The sequence below is a fragment of the Bombus fervidus genome, chromosome 13 (genome assembly GCF_041682495.2).
Source record: "Bombus fervidus isolate BK054 chromosome 13, iyBomFerv1, whole genome shotgun sequence".
Classification (NCBI taxonomy): Eukaryota; Metazoa; Arthropoda; class Insecta; order Hymenoptera; family Apidae; genus Bombus; species Bombus fervidus.
Genome location: NC_091529.1, coordinates 10412938 through 10432188, shown reverse-complemented (window position 1 = coordinate 10432188; position 19251 = coordinate 10412938). Strand labels below are relative to the sequence as shown.

The 19251-nt window shown below is 37.5% G+C and overlaps 1 protein-coding gene across 4 annotated transcripts; it reads left to right on the top strand.

Annotated features, from left to right (window-relative positions):
* On the top strand, nucleotides 1-18821 carry Tk (tachykinin). Of its 4 annotated transcripts, XM_072015380.1 has the most exons (8): nucleotides 1-212; nucleotides 15737-15840; nucleotides 15914-16106; nucleotides 16340-16528; nucleotides 16950-17201; nucleotides 17342-17561; nucleotides 17635-17857; nucleotides 17936-18821. In XM_072015380.1, the coding sequence occupies exons 3-7, from the start codon at nucleotides 15915-15917 to the stop codon at nucleotides 17796-17798; spliced, it is 1017 nt and encodes a 338-aa protein (XP_071871481.1). In that variant the 5' UTR covers nucleotides 1-212; nucleotides 15737-15840; nucleotide 15914; the 3' UTR covers nucleotides 17799-17857; nucleotides 17936-18821. The 4 variants fall into 4 exon arrangements, with proteins under 4 accessions (XP_071871481.1, XP_071871480.1, XP_071871479.1 ...); XM_072015379.1 differs by lacking the exon at nucleotides 15737-15840 and having other exon boundaries at nucleotides 1-205; XM_072015378.1 differs by lacking the exon at nucleotides 15737-15840 and having other exon boundaries at nucleotides 17944-18821.
* The last annotated feature ends 430 nt before the right edge of the window (nucleotides 18822-19251 follow it).

The window sequence follows — 19251 nt, the reverse complement described above, 5'->3', positions numbered from 1 at the left end:
ATTCGTGACGTCACTACGCCGGCCTATGTAAAGGTGAAGCACGCGGAGCGTCAGTACATCGTTGTCCGTCACGTCGATCGGGTCTCAACTTTGAATCACCCTCTGCTCCTCCGAGAGTCGTAAACGAATCTTTAATTCGAGCCAATCGACAACGAAAATCATCGTTATCCTAACGACGAGGACATCTTTACGCTCATCCACGAAGGTAACAGGTAAACGTCAAATTTTTTTACTAGTCGTCAGGTCGATTTTTTTTTTTTTTTTTTTTTGTTTCTATAATTAGAAATAACTATATATATATATACACGATACGTATATGCCGCCACTATTCTTGTTCTCTTGAATCATTTACGAATCATTAAACAATCAATATGGTGTCTATAATAATTCCACGCTAAGTCAGCCTCGCGTTTTCGGTAAACTTTAAAGCAGAAATAATACACCGTGTTGGAAACTGCTTCGGGCGATACACGAAATACAGGGAACAGCATACGCGTTAACTTTTAATCGAATAAAGAATTCAAAACTACATCGAGATATAATGCATTGAAATAATAAATTGAAATATCATTCTATGATGTGCGCGACGTTAATATTTACATTTCTTATTTCCTTTCTCTGTCAGTTTGCTTTCGTCCTCTTTCGCTTTTAAGTCGCCAAATATGTTTCTCACAGTCGCAATGTTTGCAAACTATTCCAGCTACGTATGTGCTTTCGTTCTCCAGTTAGCACATGCTTCTATAAACGCGTTTTCATGCATGCGTGAATATACATATATTTGTGTACTGTATACGTACAGATATTCGTCAAACAAGAAATAAAGAGCGAAAGGATGGCGAGGAAGGAAGAGAAAGAAGAAGAACGATATTGTTGGCAGTTTAGAAATGCCGGGAGTTAAAGTAGAAACGTACGGTCGTACACAGCCACAAGTATTACGTCTGTTGAGAAATTCGAATAAATTTTGCTTCAATTAATATTTTATATTATAAAACACGTGTAACGTAATTAAAGCAACAAATTTACAATAAAATAGTTAAAAAACAAAAGCAGTGGGAAGCATTCGATTTGTGTTAAATGTCAGCACTCTTAATGTACTTATATTGTGTATACATATATGAACGATATTCCGAAGCAACAGGCTTCCAAATAGAACGTACAAATGCGACCAACGGCGTTCGACAGTAAATTAAAAAATATTCGATTTTCATTTCATAAAACATTAACGACAGAAACGATTATTGGTCCGAGTCGACGAAAGTATCGAGCATTAACGAACATATTTATAACACTGAAATACTGCGCGTACCGTTATAAGCGCATTTTCCGCGCTTTTCTAGCTATTGTTAAACAAACGTATTAGCATCGAACGAAGAGGCAACGATTAAGAAAGTAATTAGTTTCTTGAAAGTACCCGTTCCTCGAAACAATAAAGTTGTGAACGATTTTGTTCGATCGAATAAGTATAACGCCTAACGAGTTTCTACATTGTTCCAATTCGTACTTTTCGCGTTGCTTTAGTTACAACGAAGCTAAAAACAAACTAAACGAATGAAATGTAACTGGCACGAAGATCCTATACAGTGGATAAAGCTACGCTTTAATTTGCCAATATAGAATTCGCTCGATTGTTTCCAACTCCGTTTCGATTTCTCTATTCGTTGACGCACGGTCGAACGTATCTCTCGAACGTAAATTCATCATTCTGGATATTACCAAATTTACCATTCGTTTATGAATCCGAATGACAAACTTTGGTGCAGCGTGTTCGTTGCTTTTCGGCATAATGTTTCTCGTATCGAAACGCGTGTATACGCGTTTAATCAACCGATTGCCATATTCGAAACTTTAAATTTCAAGTGTACCGTTCTCTTTACACTTAATCAATCCTCTTAAGCGCACCGATCATTTCAACGCAAAGCGCGTACGCTCGAAATTAACTATCGCCATTACTATCGAACATAATTGCAAAAGTTTAATCAGATCTTTAAATTTAAATTCGATGTTCCAGAGACTCGATAAAATCTTCGTATTGACACATATTTTCCGTGGTAAGCTACGTAAACGGCATAACGATCGTACAACATCGTATTGGTGCTCGACATCTACATTTGTATCATTAGCATCGCAATCAAGAAGAACATTTTATTGCGAAGAACACGCGAGTTCCGTAAATACATCCATTTGACTGATTAATGCGCATAATTCGAAGGGGTCTACTTTTCTTAACGTCTACTTACCGCGTTTCAACAATTTCATATTTTTCTCTTATCGACCGCTCTGTTCTTTCGCGGTTCTTTCAATTTCTTCGAGAAACGAATAGTCCGCCGCTCTTTTCGTAGAAAGTGCACGTGAGAACGCACGATTGCGATTAGCTTTGTCTCTTCGCCGTTCCACGGTCCAGTTCTCTCTGTACAGTCTTTCCATCTGTCGTTCATTTTACTTCATCTTTCAGTACCGTATATAAGAAAAGGATGTAAAGCGACTTAAGAACGAACCTTATCATTGCCGGATAAAACAGACCTTTCTCAAATGTTCTTCGGTTCTCAATTAACAAAAAAGGCGATGTCTTCTCCTACAAAATTGTTCTCGCACAGCAAGAAAAAATACGAAATTACAAGTTTTCGATTACTTACGCAGCCCTGTTTTGTTTCTTTACGCAATTTTCATCCATACGTTTGCTTCTTCTCCTCTTCTTACGTGTATCGTTGTGTTTAATGTTCGACTCGTCGTGTTTAACGCCGTCATTTGCGTATTATCGTATGCATATCAATGTCATATACGATATATAACAGCTATAATGCACGAGTTTCGCATTATAATTACGTGGTCGCATATTTTGTCGCAAATTCTTTCAAAACTTGGATCGTTATTCTTTCGTTCCTATTAAAATTTTGCCCATTCACTTTTTTCCCCGCGAGCAATATGACGAAAGATGAGAAACAGCGATAATATTACATAGAGTGTAAAACTGTAAATCTAGAAGAGAAAACCCATCGAAAATGATCTCTTTGTCATATCTCTATATATATAGAGATATATGCGGAGTTATCCGAAGCGTTTCTAAGGATGGAGATTTAATTAAAACTTGCACGATACGAATTGCACCTAAATATAACGACGTACATAATTACAAAGTTGCAAGACTTTTACAACGATAAGAACGCGTTACTCCATTGTGATCGTTCATATTTTATACTTTTAATTAACTCAATCTGACAAAATAACACAGTTACCAACGTATTTGGAAGCGCGTGCTTTAATCAAGCAAATGGTTCCGTTCGCCTAATCATACGTCGACTCGTACTACTTGTCGCTTTCCTCTTCTAAACGAAAACAATTCGCTTACATCGCTCGCCGATCTATCAGTTCGTGCTTCTAGTTTAAATTATCGTCGTTAATTCGCTTAAGATAAAAACCTCGAGTCATCGACTTCCTTTTATTCTTATACTTCACCACTATCTTCGTACTTGATACTTTAAAAAGTCGTGTAAATATCTTTCTAACCATTATCATCCGCCTGGTACTTTAAATTACTTTTAGAATATAAACGATGAACCTGGGAGAATTAATCTCGAAAGGAATCAGTGTGAGCGAAATTTATTGACAGAATTTATTTATTAGATTTATTGACAAACATTTATGACAGAAGTGTGAATATTTATGCGAAAATAATAGGGTAGTTTATTGTTAAAAATTTGTTTCAAAAGAGGCAAGCATGTGCAAAAGGTAAAACTTAATTCGAGGAGTAGGCGATTCTAATCGTTGTCAAATTATTGTGCATTCGCGATAAAACGTGGACGCTTGGGCGTAACAAAGGGTGCATTGTGATAAACTTCGCAGAATACGTTAAGCAAATAGTAAGACATAGTACGAGCGTCATAGGAAGAACAATAAATTTCGCAGGAAGATCGTAGATAAATAAATAGACAGAGAAAGAAGACTTTTCGATCTGCAAGCTTTCGTATTTAACGCAATCGCATCGAAAGATGTAGAGGAAACAAGTAGAGGAAAAATTTCCAAGTGCTTGAAACTAGTTCTCTACTCCATTGGAAACTCGTTTGTAATTTACACCGTAAATCGACGATCAACTAGGTACAGTTTCGAAACTCTTAACCCGGACTATCCGGCTAAACCGAACATTTTCCCATTGCGGGTTAATCGGTCGCTAATCCATTTGTAATTGGCTACTTATCGACCATCGCTTAAACGAAGATCGGAAAACAGTATTCGGTGATATTTTCAGTTACGAAGTTTACAGAAAAACGTGTAGCACGATACCTGTGATTTTATAAAATATATGTCTACAGATGTTTTCCACGAACGCGTGCAACATATACATCAAAGACAAAATATGGTAGAGATAAAATACGGTCGGTTTGCGAACTATATTCCACGTGGACCTGGTTGCTTTCATCGTTCCTTTCGTTTGGTCAAACGCAAAGAATTCCGATGCACGCGTTACACAAAGTTTTATTTTTATTCGTTATTAACTATCGCTGAGTTCTCATTCAGTTTTGAGTCTAACTTTAATACAAATTATCCGAACAAACAGACAAGGTTGCAAAAATGAAAAATCTAAACGTTGGATTCGCGCGAACGTTCCGGTTAGTTTCGTTTATTCTGGTTTGTCGTTACGGGTGCGAAGATTCAAAGAAGACGCAGTTTAGCGTAGAGGGAAACGCGATTTAGCGTAGATTTTTCTTTCAATTTGTAAGAATTTTCTCCAGCAACGTATTCCTTCGTGCAAATTCTTCCGCTATTCTTGTATGTAAATTTTCCTCTCGTTTCTTTATGACGTTTGCGGAAAAAATTGATTTTTCCGTTTACTTAACTCGCTTGGAACGAAAGCTGAAAACATTCCTTTTTCAATCACACCATTGTGTTAGATCGTGCGAACGAAATGAAACGTAAAAGCTCCGACAACCTTCTAACTTTGGAATTCTTTACTAAGATTGAAACGTTTTAATAATAGAATTATATTTCTACAGAACGTTTCCAACTGTAAATGGTTTCTCTTGAAAAAAAATTCATTTTGTCGCCTATTTATTTCCGTAGCGCGATTATGGCATCGTGGAACCATCCAAGTTTCGATTTTCAAATTTTGGTTACAGATTTCTAGATCGCTTTTAAAACACCGTATAAAATTGAACGAATACAATGCCAGGCTTTTAACCTGTGACTGTTACTTTGCAGGCAAACAAAACACGTGCACCCACTCGTCGTCAACGAAAATCTTATCGCAGAATGACTGATAACTTTCGATTAAAGCATCGTGAAACACAGCACGTGTTTCACAGTGACTTGCAAGATAGAAACACGTATATGACAGTAATTTAGTGCGTGTATGCTCGCATATATATATATATGTATGTCATACGACGAGTATATATATTCGTACAAATATACGCAAAAAAGAGGAGAGAAAAAGATTTAGACATCTTCCGGCAAATTTATTCTTCTCGAATACATCGGATATCATTTGTATTCCGATTCTGATTCCCCTGTGTCCTTTTACATTTGTCCACGTCACATAGCCAACGAGGATTATCGATAAGACAATCTGCAACACCACCATCTATCGCCCTTCTTACCTGTCGCGATTTTTTATTTGCACTTTGACAGGCGCAACTGTACCGTGGCAAACTTCATCGTGATAACAGTACAAAGGCAGATGTACGATAATCGTCGGGTTTCTTGATCGTTCAAAAGTTTAAAGAACAGAAACATTATAATTATAGGATGGTAAAAAGGCGATTCGTTGAAAACACGTGTAAGACCGAGCACGAAACTACGATGCACGCTATAACGATAAATCACAAGATTTCCTAGTAACTTATTCCTCAAAAGGGAAAAGAGATTTGACGATAACTCTGACAAGGTTATTTATGTTTCTCAACTTTAGTACAATGCCCGAAGGCGTTTTTGTTACGAAGATTTGTCAATTATTCTCAATGAAATTAGTCCGCTATCAGAATAAAATAGAGTTCCACTTTGCGGACAAGCTAATCTTGTCGAGCACTTTAATTCGTTAATATTTCATTATACGCATCGATAAAATTCTATTTTTCAGTATCCTGCACGAATCTTTTTGCACGATGCTTCTTAATGTGTCCTGTACGTATATACGTCTGTATACACAAATTAGAGTGACACTATGAAAAACGTATCTACAGGTGTATCCACGAGTGGATATGCATATTTCACGCACCGAATAGTTCCTTTCCTTTTGCCTAGTCTTTCCAAAATTTATCTGAAACGCGATAGGATGCGAGGTGAGGTTCGTTCTCGACGATAACGAGCAGCGGTTTAATTTTCAACGCGATAGACAATCGCGCTTTGAAATCATAGAGTTCTATGGTATCGTATGGTAGAATAACGCGATACAATAGCGACATCCGAATGCCACATAGCGCAGATCTTTTACACTCCAACTGTTCCATCGTCTATGATATTTTTCGACAAAGAAAATACACATACGCATATGCGAGCTTCTCAAATGCCAGGCTGATCAATTCCACTTCTCGTTCCCTCGTTCTCCTTACGCGAGTAAACGATTACGTTCAACTTCCGAAAAAGAAGGAAATATTTATGTTCAGGAGGTAGCATAAGCGACTGGGAATTCCAACGCGAATTTCAAAGATACTATTTTCCGAACTCCATCGCTTTTCTCCACTTTCCAATTTATGACGCTGGCCGATGATCACGTTTTTGACGATTATGGCTTCTCATCTCTAAGCATATTTAGGCTTTCGTATTTTCATAAAACGCGCAAGAAACTGAAATTATGCGAAACTGCAGGAAAACTTTAATCGTACGTCGATCAAAAATATAGCGCGTCCTGTTGTCCGAATCGAAGTGTCTTTTATTTTTAGATAGAACCGTAAGCTGTGCAATCGTTACGAAAGACGACGCGCGACAATCTACTCTGATTAATAATTAATATCCGCGTAATTACCAGGAATGGCAGAAATGAATCGAATCGGTGGTAAGCGAAGCTTGTCGACGCTCGTATATCACATGGCACTTGTCGATATACATTCGATGTACAGTCGATATACACGCATACATTCGTATACCTGTGTATGCTTCTAATAGCGGCAATAATCTCGCGGCTTCACCGAACGGATAAATATTGGACGATTCAAAACTGTAAAATTGCTATGACACAAGACGCGAGCAAACACGCAATATCAAACTTTCATATATTCAGCTTTCATCGATCGTCGTCTCGTCACAATGCACACACCGCATCGCGTTTCCCACGTTTACGTGGCCAAATGCTTTTTACACTCTTCTTGTATAATTGTCTGTTAATTGAAAATTTGTGTTGAAATCTCGTCGGAATGAGAATCGCTCTAAGGAAAGAAAGAAAAAAAGATGATCGACGTTAAAATATTTATACAAGAGAGAATCTTCGAACGGAGGAGAAAATTAGAATAATAAAATATATACTATCTGACTAAATATAAAACATTTAAAGAAAGATTTACGATTAAAGAAATTCGACACTCGTGTGATATTACGATACAAAATTTCATTGAAAACAAAATCTTTTTAGAATAAGAAGAATAGGTCTTCAGAGGGGAAAGAGAATCAGTGAAAATGATTGAAGAAAAAGATAATCGTTGTTTTTATGCGATCGAATTAATTATGGGACGTGTTTAAAAAATCCCTTCATCTTACTCTCATTCACCTTTGTCTCATTAGACTAAAGGGATTAAAGTTTTGCGATCGAAGGGCCTCGAGACGCGCATAATATGACAAAATGTAATTCGTTTAAGAAAAAGTTGGAAAATTTCTTCTCCAAGGCAAGAAACGTAATTAACGACGGCAGTAATCAATGAAAACGCGTATAAATTAGGTTTCCGTAAAAATAATTGACAAGAAATCGAAGAACGTCGAACGGTATTATACAGGACAGTTATCGACAATTTAACTAAGAGTCTTCGGAAACGAGATCAAGTTTTTAGGTGAAGTTGCGGCATTCGTGCTTACTCGCGGTTACCTTTAAAAGGTTCTAAATTGCGTACGCGTGGCGTGCTTAAGGGCGCCTCGTACGTTTATTAATCGACGATGAATATCGAAGAAACACCTGTTCTCGTTTGAGTTCGGAGAACCGTATTCTCACGCATCCATATTTCCGCCGCTATTTCTCCGTTTATTCTGCTTCGACGTTCGTTTAACTATATTTCGTCTATTAAAGTAAATGGTTATCTACGGCAAATAAACGATGAAACACGGGAAAGGCAAGGAAAGGTAACTGAAGGGAAGAGAAGAGATCGTAAGATCAAATTGTAATGCTCGTTCGTGTAATTACTCTGGTAATCGTTCGAGCCTCGAAGGAGAATAAGTTATCGAGTACTTGGTTGCTTTACAGTAGAAGAAACATAATTTAACAAACACCGAAGCTAGTCGTCGCGACGACTTCGCAATTTAGCATGCAATTTGTCGTTTATTCGATTAGCTTGGTTACTTCCTCCAGCAGACGTTACTTTCGTGAGGAGGAACGTTGCCAGGCTGGTGGCAACGGTAACGACAGCATCGTTTTCTAACTCTCGACTCCAGTATGACATCGAAGTCGCATCGTTGGCAAAATATGGGTTGCAAAGTATAAGCAATGCTTCCTTGCTATCCACGCAAATGATTGGAAACGAGCAGAGAGGGAGAGAGAGAGAGCTCTCCACGTTTCTGTATCCGTTCTACTTATATAGAAACTTTCTCGAAATATTATCTTGCATTATACCTGCTACTTGCTTTCGCTTACAGCATCTTCCATTTATACTGCTTCATTCTGACAATTTCATGAAATAACGGTACCATGCTTAATCGCAGTTGCGAGGATGATTATATTTATCCAATCGTCTGTTGGAAAAGGTTGTTAAGCTTCCTAACGTTTCTGACATCGTAATGAAATTTAACACGCGCACTTTCTTTATACCGCGTACTTTCTCAAGTCCCTATACGAGAAAGGTGAACGGAAACTACAAAAATCAATTTATTACAGCCATCTTTTCCGTTCCTCGCAGATACATCCATGTTTTTTCCGCACTTTCTTTCGAAGACGATTTTCCTCTGAAAGAGCTTTCGTCGATGTAAGCAGAATCGATGGAATTCGACCGTGTTCAACCTCGGACAGCAACAGGTTGCGAGGCATACAATCTTATATACAATATGTATACGTAGTTGAAAAGTTTCGCTGGCCGCGGAATCTCGAACCAATTTGACGACTAAGAAACGAAGAAACGTCCCGATAATGAAAGTTTCGATGAATCTTGATTCGAGAAGTAGCTCGCTGCAACGCTACAAATCGTTTTCACCGAAAATTGTAGCAATCTTATTTTCGAGCTTCGTATCGATTATTTTACGATAATTCTTCGATAGACAACCCTTCGTTATCATTCAGTCGCCTATCATCAACGCTATCTTCTAGCCCTGTTCGCTATCGTTTTATACCCGAATATCTTCTATCTATCCATTTATAAAAAAAGAAGTAAAAGAAGACATTGTTTTCATAATACTAAACATTCTTTTCTTAGATTCCATTGCTCTTTGAGAACTCACAATGTTCTACTAAATTTCAAATTCTTTGTGAATCCTCGATTCCTTACACCGACGATGTATGGTTCTTCCTCTCGTTTCTAGCGTTGGCTGGGAAACGGCGTTGTTGAAGAGTTGGAAACGTTTCGCTCGCAGCGCGACTATTCTTCTCTAAATCAAGATCGTCCTTGCTTGTTTTACGCGACCATTGGATATGCCTTGAACGATGCTCGAAACAACCAAAGGTATCGACGTTTTCCGAACAAAACCAATACTCAGACCTATGTATATATTACTTGCATCGCTCGTCCTTTTTCTGCTCCGCCTTCGCAGAAGCGGCCGAACAATTTTCTACCTCGTCGAGTGTTTATCTGTTTGCATGGTACCTCTTCTTTTTCCTTTTGCTCCTCTTCCATATTCCTTTTTCTTTTTCTTCTGCTTTTCCGTCGGTGTTGTCCGATCGCAACGCATTTGCGCATTGTTTTCGCAACTTACAAAATGTTTATCTTTTCTTTCGTTAACTTCCTCGAACCTCTTTCGAGCCAAGAATCTTTCCAACTCTCTAGCTTTGTGCTCTCTCCGAGGACAACCAATTTTATTCTCCCGAGAAAACAATACGATTTATTATAAATATTTATATCGCGGCGATCGATGTTATTTACATTTGGAACATTGCTACGTGCGATTAAGACCGAGGTTACAGCTATATTAAGTCGATGTTTCTTTCTCAAGTCGTTCCTTCCTAATCCTTCTTCCTTGTAATAATCGACGTCCTTTCTCTTCCCTCGAACCTTTAAATAATTTCTTCGATAAAAATGCACCGAAATATCTTCAGATCGTTTGAACCGTCTTTTATCAGAAATAGACGATAGAGAAAGCGGACAGTTCGATGCGAAGGTAATAAACAGATCGCAGAGGGTATTTATCGAACAGGCTTTTCCACTTTTCATCAGTTAACCGCACGAATGTAATTTCTACTCTTATTAGCTTTCGTTCTTAAACTTGATAATTTTCCAATTAATAGTCGTAGGTTGGTAAAAATGTCCCAATAACGCTCACGATCATTGAAATTGCAAATAGAAAGACCCAATAGCGAGTTTTTTGACATAAGTTGGTCCTTTCACGTACGTTTTTCGTTAGACTAGTTTAAAAAAGTGATTGTATTGACCTTTGAACAAAATCACAACTACGAAACGAGAAAACTCTTCTTTGTCGACAAACAAAGGTCTGCGTTCTCCCCAAAAAGAAAAAAGAAAAGAAAAGAAAAAAGGAATGAAAATCCCTATAAAACTTTTTTCACAAAACTTACATTTATTCCATCCCTTACTATATTTTCCTCTTCGTAAGTCAGACGATCCGACGAGGACTTTATGCAATTTTTTTTCCATCTTACGCACCATATCCCAACCGTGTTAACGCTTCTGCTATCGATCTCTCGTAGAGATCTATCGAGCTCCGTAAATATTTTAATAAACCATTTTTTGCGATCTTTTTGCCATTTGCGCATAATGAGCCTTTGTAATTTTTCATTTGCATTACGAACAAATCTCTTTAATTATTCGCGATCGTTGAAACGGTATCACGCGACACGTGACCGTCATGGTTTGATTAATAACGAAGAATATTCAACGCATTTGCGAACAACTGCCCGATCGAACTTTTCAACGAAAGTAATTTAATTTATACGTTTGCGATACAGAAATTAATTAAATTTTACTCGCCGATCGTTGTCCTAAATTTAAATAAACGGGTACTAGGTTATATGTAACGCGATGTTGATATGTAAATCGATTGTAAATCGTATGGAGACGTTCACGAATTTAGTTAAACTTCGTTTCGTCGACAATCGGTAAGATTGTGGCCTTTTAGGTTAAAAGAATTAACTGGATGGTCCGAAGAATTAACAATGAGTTGAGCATACGTTTCATCGTTCAGCGATGAGGAAAAGATAGAAATTTTCCGATCAGGCATATAAATACGTAATAAATAATACAGCGAAAACGTGAAATCTGACAGATAAAAGAAGATCATCGTAGAATTTACGATGAAACATGCCAGATATTCGTTCGAGAAATCACTTCATCGACTACGCTATTGAAAGAATCAGCGACTTCAAAGAAGATTTTCAAAGATTCGTCGAAACACGTTCCATCGAAATAGCAACGATGCTTACAATTTGCGGTCTCTTTTACTGGATCCAACAATACGTGTCTACGTAAATGAATTGCAAGTACCAGACCTATAAAACTATATTACGACACGTGCACAATTTTATCTCCGGGTGACTTCTCAACCACGACCTTTCCCTGGTAATCATTCATAATTTCTTCCCTGCTACAATGACAACCGTTTTTCCTTTTTCCAGCTTCTCTCCGATACTTGGTCCACGGAAGGGAAGAGGGTTTTTCTCCCCTTTATTTGTCGCGATCGGTGCTGTTTTTCTAGCAAACAGCTCAGTTTTAACGCGAAACCTTTAGAACGTTCGTTCGACTCGAACAACTCTGTTCTCGATGCAAATAATCGAAGCACAAGCTGAACAAATTACCTCGAAACGCAACGCGATCCTTTAAGAAATATGCGGATGCTTATTATGCATTGGCCGACTTTTTCTTTTTTTTTTCGAAATCAGGTTACAAGGGGATGGCGATGAAGATAATTTTATTTGTATCATTTATGTTTTTTAATTTCATGTAACTCGGAATAAAGCGAAGGAACTAACGATTCTGTCTAATAACCAACTCGTTTCGTAGGAATCTGTTCGTCGATACTTGCAAAGGTCATTGGAAATTAATATCTTTTTTTTTTTTTTTTTACTTCCGATGTCCAATTAGTAGGTTTTCATTGAAGCAAATTATTAATACAATCGTTACGGTATGTGTAGCACAGATTGCGGTAACGTTAGGAAAAACACGAGCGGATCTTCGCTGCGTATGCAGCTATTTTCAAATCAGATGAAATCAGGGATTTGATACAAAGGTTTCTATAAGCGTTCGAACACTTTCATGGGCCACTGTATGTTGAGAAGTAAATAACGTCCGTATAGTTGTCTCTCGTGTTGGTCAGAGGAAACCGCGTAACGTTAAAGTTAAGCTTAAGGGTAAACTATTGGTTAGGGTGAAGATAGAAGTATGAGCAAAGGTAAAGGCAAAGGTAAAGATAAGAGTAAATGTAAAGGTCATTCTTGGCTCTCTCGTGACGTTGCGACAATGGTACCGTGAAGAACCTAACGCAAAGATTGATTACCACGGAACAAAAGACCAATGATTCGAATCCGTTTCGTATTGGTTTCCACGTGTTTTTCTATCTTTCCCCCATCCTTTTTCCTACTTTTTGTTTTTAATCCTTTGTGCACATACACGAATGCACGCGTGCTCGCAGATACACGTACTTACATACGCCTACCTCTCGATCTCATCCGATCGTGTTCCGTCCTCATTCAACTTCACTGCGCAGCTGTAGATTGCAACGTTACTTACCGTACAGTGAACGTAGCTATTTTTATTTCACCTTCGTTGAAAAAAAATCATCCCCGTATCTAGCTACTCAGTCGAAATAATGTATCATACTTGAACTTAAACGCAGCCACAACGCTTCATTTGGAATCTTCTCCTTTTCTTCTTTTTTTTTTTTTTTTTTTTTTTTCGTCTTTCGAGCTTAGAATCGTTTTTGTAATTAAGCATCCTCTCTTTTAACTTTTCTCTGCGTGCGAACCTAAAAAGATTTATACCAAGTGCAGAATAAACTAATCGAAGCTGCTTATAAAGGCGTAATGCTCGTCAAACGGAGTACGATGCCGTGGATGAAAGAATTTCGAACGAACGTACAAATTAGTATGCAACAGTTGCTCGTACTCTCGCTCCTAAGAAAATGATTTCATCGAATATCGGATTGTGTCTCAAATAAAAGTTTGTTGGTCGCGGATCATTGATTTTGAGAGAAAATATGGAATACAAAGACGGCTTGTTTCCAACGATTACACGAGTGACCGACCTGGTGAAGAAGAGCCGGGGCTTAGCGTAGAATCTATACGACATCGCCTGAAGCAACGATGCTACTCCCTTGTCTTCCCCGAATACCCGCTAATCTATCCTTCCTCTCCCTTTCTATCGGTCTCTTTATCGAGTCGGGAAATCATCGCTCCGTTTACTCTACGTCAACCAACGAGCTGACCTCGACGGTCACCTACGGTTCTATTCGTTAACGCGGATCATTTGCCGATCAGTTTCAAATTCTTCGTCAATTTAACTCTCATCTGTCCAAAAGAAAGTTATAAACGCGCTACCGTGTATGTTCAAATTTATCGATTCTTTCGCGACTAAATGGAAAACTGTACTTACGGTAAGCTTAGCTTTACGTAGAAGCTTAACAATCTTCGCTCGATCTGTTTACTTATTCGCTAGACAACGAACGTTCACGCATTTGTGAAAGATTTGTATGCGCAAAAATACAAGAGACGTATGTAATATGCAGAATTATACGAAACATTCGAAGTAAAGTAGTCGGCATAATATTCAAAGGATGGAAAAAATACAGCGTAAGGATCTAACTTACCATTCTTGTAAAGATAATCAAAACAGCGGAGTTGGTAATTCATCACATTTTTAAGAGATCGGAAACAAACTTTTGTTTAGAGAAAATTGTCCCCTGAAACTTTTCGTTCGCGTGAGATTGCCCCATTTAAACGCAAAGAATCGAACGAAGGCTGTTGCGGCGTCGCAAAGTTAAACGAAATGAAAGTATAAATTTCAAATACGAACGGACGATGATGGGAGAAACCACGAGGGCAATGAGGTGCTACTACGAGATGCGATGTCGAGAAGCGTTTTAATCAAGCTACACGATCCGACACCGGTTTACCGCATCGTTTAAACTTACAAAGCGATATCCGTGGTCCCACTGTCCACTACTGATCGGCGAAACACGACGATACGCTCGTTAGCGTACATTGCGCGATTATTTGGCCATTTATCGAGTTCATAACGTTTCCGGCCATCGAGAAACTACAAACGTAAAAAATCGAAAAAATGTTGCGAGAGAAACGTCGAAGAGAATTGTTCCACATATGCCGATGTCCTGATTAACGAATGGCCTCTTGTATTCGATCGTTGGTGTTGTTAACAGTTGTTAACACTTGTTGTTAACAACTGGTGTTGTTTAACACCGATCACTAGCGGTTCAACAGCATACGCACGTCCGACCGGCAACTCTGTCACCGATTCTGTTTCGGTTTAGTCTCTCCAATACCATTCTTTTCGTAAGTTTTTCAAATTGTTATAAAATTGTGGCAGCTTACAAAGCAACGCAACTGAGCAAAGTACCTTGGTACTAAATAACAAATTAATGCTTAAATAATAAGAAAGATCGTCGGCGATAGAAGGCCGATTAATAGGCTAGCGATCGGTAAAGTGTTAAGTTACCTACAAAGATCCTCAGGTTTTTCATCAAAAATTATTCTATCCTTTACTACTCTCCTTATATTCTTCTACCTCGTATCAACTTTCTAAAAACTATTCTTATTTCGTTTCGATACTCTCTCTCTCTCTCTCTCTCTCTCTCTCTCTCTCTCTCTCTCTCTCTCTCTCTCTCTCTCTCTCTCTCGTTCTGAAAAATTGAAAAACGTATTTTAAATAGGCGAACGTATATCTATGGTTTTTAAAATATACAAGAGAAGCGAGGTGCCAAGCAATAATACGCGTAGAAGTTGCGGCAAGAAAGGAATTGCGTTGTTTTATTTCTCATTTAGTATTCATAAAACATCCGTTTACTAAGACACAATCAAGGTAATAGACAATAAAACGTACACGACGCACTTTTGATGAAAGAAGCGACGATATTTGAAATTCAAAGGCAGCGTCCTGTAAATTACTTTACGTCGATACCGTAGTTGACAACGATAAAAGTCGGCATGAGCGGATTCGTACGAATTTTAAAATATGTAGAACAGACGAACAGCTGTCTGTCGGTCTGAATTGCCGCAAAATATCATTTCATTCTTGACACGTAGACATAGGCCGGTCTACCCAACTGCCGATGACGTTGTCAATCAAATAACTGACCATTCTTCGTGCATTTGTCGTGGACTTCGTTTACGAATTAAGAATCTCAGTTTTTTACATGTATTGTCCGTATATATGTCTATGGGAATGTGTATGCCATACGATAAGATAAACTGAGTAAAATTCCATTACTTAAACCACAGCCTCGTGGGAGAAATATCCTGGTATACGAGCCAGGACAACCAACGATAAAAGTGCCTTGCCGAGAATATATCCCATGCTTCGATGAGAAAAAGTTGAATTAAAAGTATACGTAACTTATAACATAAAACAGAGAACTCGGGGTAACGGATTAATAACGACGATCTAATTCTTCACAGAATGATCATCCCTTCGACGTTTTTGTTAATGGTATCCGTCACATTCGCGATCGCCGAAGAATCTATGTCAGAAAATGTTCTCTCTGACAAACGTGCCGTTATGGGATTTCAAGGAATGCGCGGGAAAAAGAATTTTGACTCTTTGGATCCGGAGGACTTTGGAATTTTGAAACGTGCGATCATGGGCTTCCAGGTAAAGCATTTAAAATTATTTATGAAATGGTTGTCATTTGTATAATATTATATTATTCTTTTTGCATTATTACGTTATTCCTTCGAGAATTATTGTTTTACCATTGTACAATATTATTATTTTACCACTCGATAGAAATCTTATATACTTGCAGCAATTAGCTATTCGTTTAGCGTGCACATCTTTCAGGAATTTATTAACATTGTGCATAATACGTGGTTGCGTGTGTACAGGGAATGCGTGGAAAGAAAAACTCGATAATCGCTGACGTTGAAAATCAACTTTTCCCCGAGGAGACTAATAAGCGTGCGCCAATGGGTTTTCAAGGCATGAGAGGCAAGAAAGCTTCGTTAGATGACGAATATTACAAACGTGCGCCGATGGGATTTCAGGGAATGAGAGGCAAGAAATCTCTCGAGGAGGTAGGCAAGCAGTGAACCTGGAATTTCGAAGATCATTTGAAAAGTATGACGCGAGGAAAAGAAACATTACTTTTTACTCGTTTCCATCGATTTATTTCTCCTTCGTTCTTTTTCCCTTTCTACGCCTGTAACTTCTTTCAATAATACTTAACAAATGGAAAAGAAACAAATTCAACGCGCTCTTTAAACTACGCTCTTGGGAAACGATAGAATTTACAACGATGAAACTTAAAAATTTACGCCATCGTTGCGTACGTTGCATAGTTACTTCGGTAAATGGTAAAAGCTTCGTTCCCACTGTAAACCAAGAACCTACTGCGAAAGAAATGAAAGCGTTCAAAGAAATAATAGAATAAGAATAATCTTTGTTTCCTTGGCCGAATATTATGATGATACCTATATACGTTTCCTATACGTGCAGATCTTAGATGAAATTAAAAAGACTACCACGAGATTCCAAGATCCAAGAAGCAAAGACATGTACGTGATTGGTTATCCAGAAGATTATGGAAAGAGAATATTATCGATGGAAGGATATCCAAATATTTTCGATAAGGAAGGTGAATTCTTGTGGGAGAAGAGAGCTCCGATGGGATTCCACGGGATGAGAGGCAAAAAATTAATTCTTGACCCGTGGCAAGATCTTGATAAACAAGACGTTATGGGGTTTCAGGTGAGTAAAGTATGTAAAATATTTCCCAATGCTTTGTGCGCGATACAAACGAAAGAAATTGCGCTGTATATGAGCACTGTGCACATTATGTATTCATATTAAATAGTGCAAATGTTAAAAGATCTAGGGAAACTTTGCAGGGGCTGCAACATAGGAAGGATATGTTCGATGATTATTTAGATTATTCGATGAATCCGTCGGATTACGAGAAAAGGGCTGCGGATTTTCAAGATATAGAAAGCGGTAGCGATTCGTTTAAAAGAGCTCGCATGGGTTTTCATGGAATGAGAGGTAAAAGGAACGTTGGGGAGATTTACGAATCTAATTCGAGCCCTACGCAAACGACGATCGGTTATCAAGGTATTTATATAAATTATATAACGTTGAAAAAGATTATGATCAAATAAAATACAAATTGTGGTACTTGAAACAGGTTTAAGCAACCAGCCAAACAATCTCGCTGTGTACGAAATTGAAAAGCGATCACCCTTCAGATATCTCGGAGTCAGAGGAAAGAAGAATCCACGATGGGAATTCCGAGGAAAATTCGTAGGGGTGAGAGGCAAAAAAGCGTCGTCTTTGCAATCTGTCTATTAATGTATTTCAGTAAAGAAACATCGAAAGGAGTATGAATGAAGATTCGTGAATGTTATTAGGTAACTTGATGAACTTATTATAATTGTAGGTAATATTGCGAATAAAGTTTTACTTTTTATCGATGTTTCTTGTTTCAGGTAATTAGCAGGTAATATCACTGGTTTTGTTGGTGGCAACAATGGCAACACAACAACAATAATCACTGTGTAATGCTAGTCTTTTTGTTTAAACGTGTATTAGATTGTACCGCTTGATAGGTATACCTAAGGATAGGAGAAGACAACGCGGTACTTTTATCAACAGACTATCCTCGTTATTGTTATTGCATTCCATGCGTACATTGTGAAAGAATACGTTGTCTTCTCCCCTCAAGATTTTAGTTTCAACGACATATCCGTACACCGCCAATGTACATATATACGTGAACCTCGAGCGTATTACAGAGCGCGTTCCTATTTCTTATATTTTGAAAAGGGCTTAAAAGACGTCTCTCTCTCTCTCTCTCTCTCTCTCTCTTTCTCTCTTTGATTGCTAATTTACTCTTACCGTTACCCTTTTAATTTTGATACAAAAAGATAATTTATTTTTTACATTCTCCGCGTCATTCTCGCGATTGTTATGTCGACTTAGGAATAACTTAAAACGGACACAGATAATATAGAAGTAGATAGAAGATTCTATTTTTCTTGGAAAAAGAAATCATCGATATATATGTATACAGATATTTTACGCTTCAACCACCAAATAAAATTAAATATATTTTAAGTTCATTCCTTTCTCGGAATACAATGTGATTGTTATGACTATACAACACAATATTTTTATACTATCGATACCTCACCTCCTTTCATGTTTTGTCACATGAACGATATTTGTTAAACACAGCTTGTTTGCAAATAATTTTTAGAATACGTAATCGTTTAGTATTCTACCCAATGATAAAGACCTATCTATGTTGTGATTTGTAAGTGTGAAACAAATCTCTGGCAATTTAGAAAAGAGAATAAATATCTATATAAGTTATTTGATTTACTTGTTTAATTTGAACTACACAATATAATAGTTGCTACATCAATTACTGGAAGAACGATGAAAATAATGCACCTATATATACATATGTTATTTATTATTTCACAGAAGGAAAGTCTATGTCTATGTATCTACATCTAAGGACGAATACATATAAATAAAAGCACTACATTATATTAATTCAACAAGTGCTGATATTGGTACAAACATAATTCACAGGAAAATATTCCATTTTAACAAATATGTCTATTTTTCTGTGTCGGAAAATTTATATGTTTAAAAACTTTATTATCAAAACACCTTTTTACATGAAATCAAAAGTAACAACTTTCTTTTCGTAAAGACTAATGACTTTCATACAATGATAATAAAATACATCGAAGAATTAACTTTAAGCCGGTAAACGCGTTAGAGGTTAGGTGAT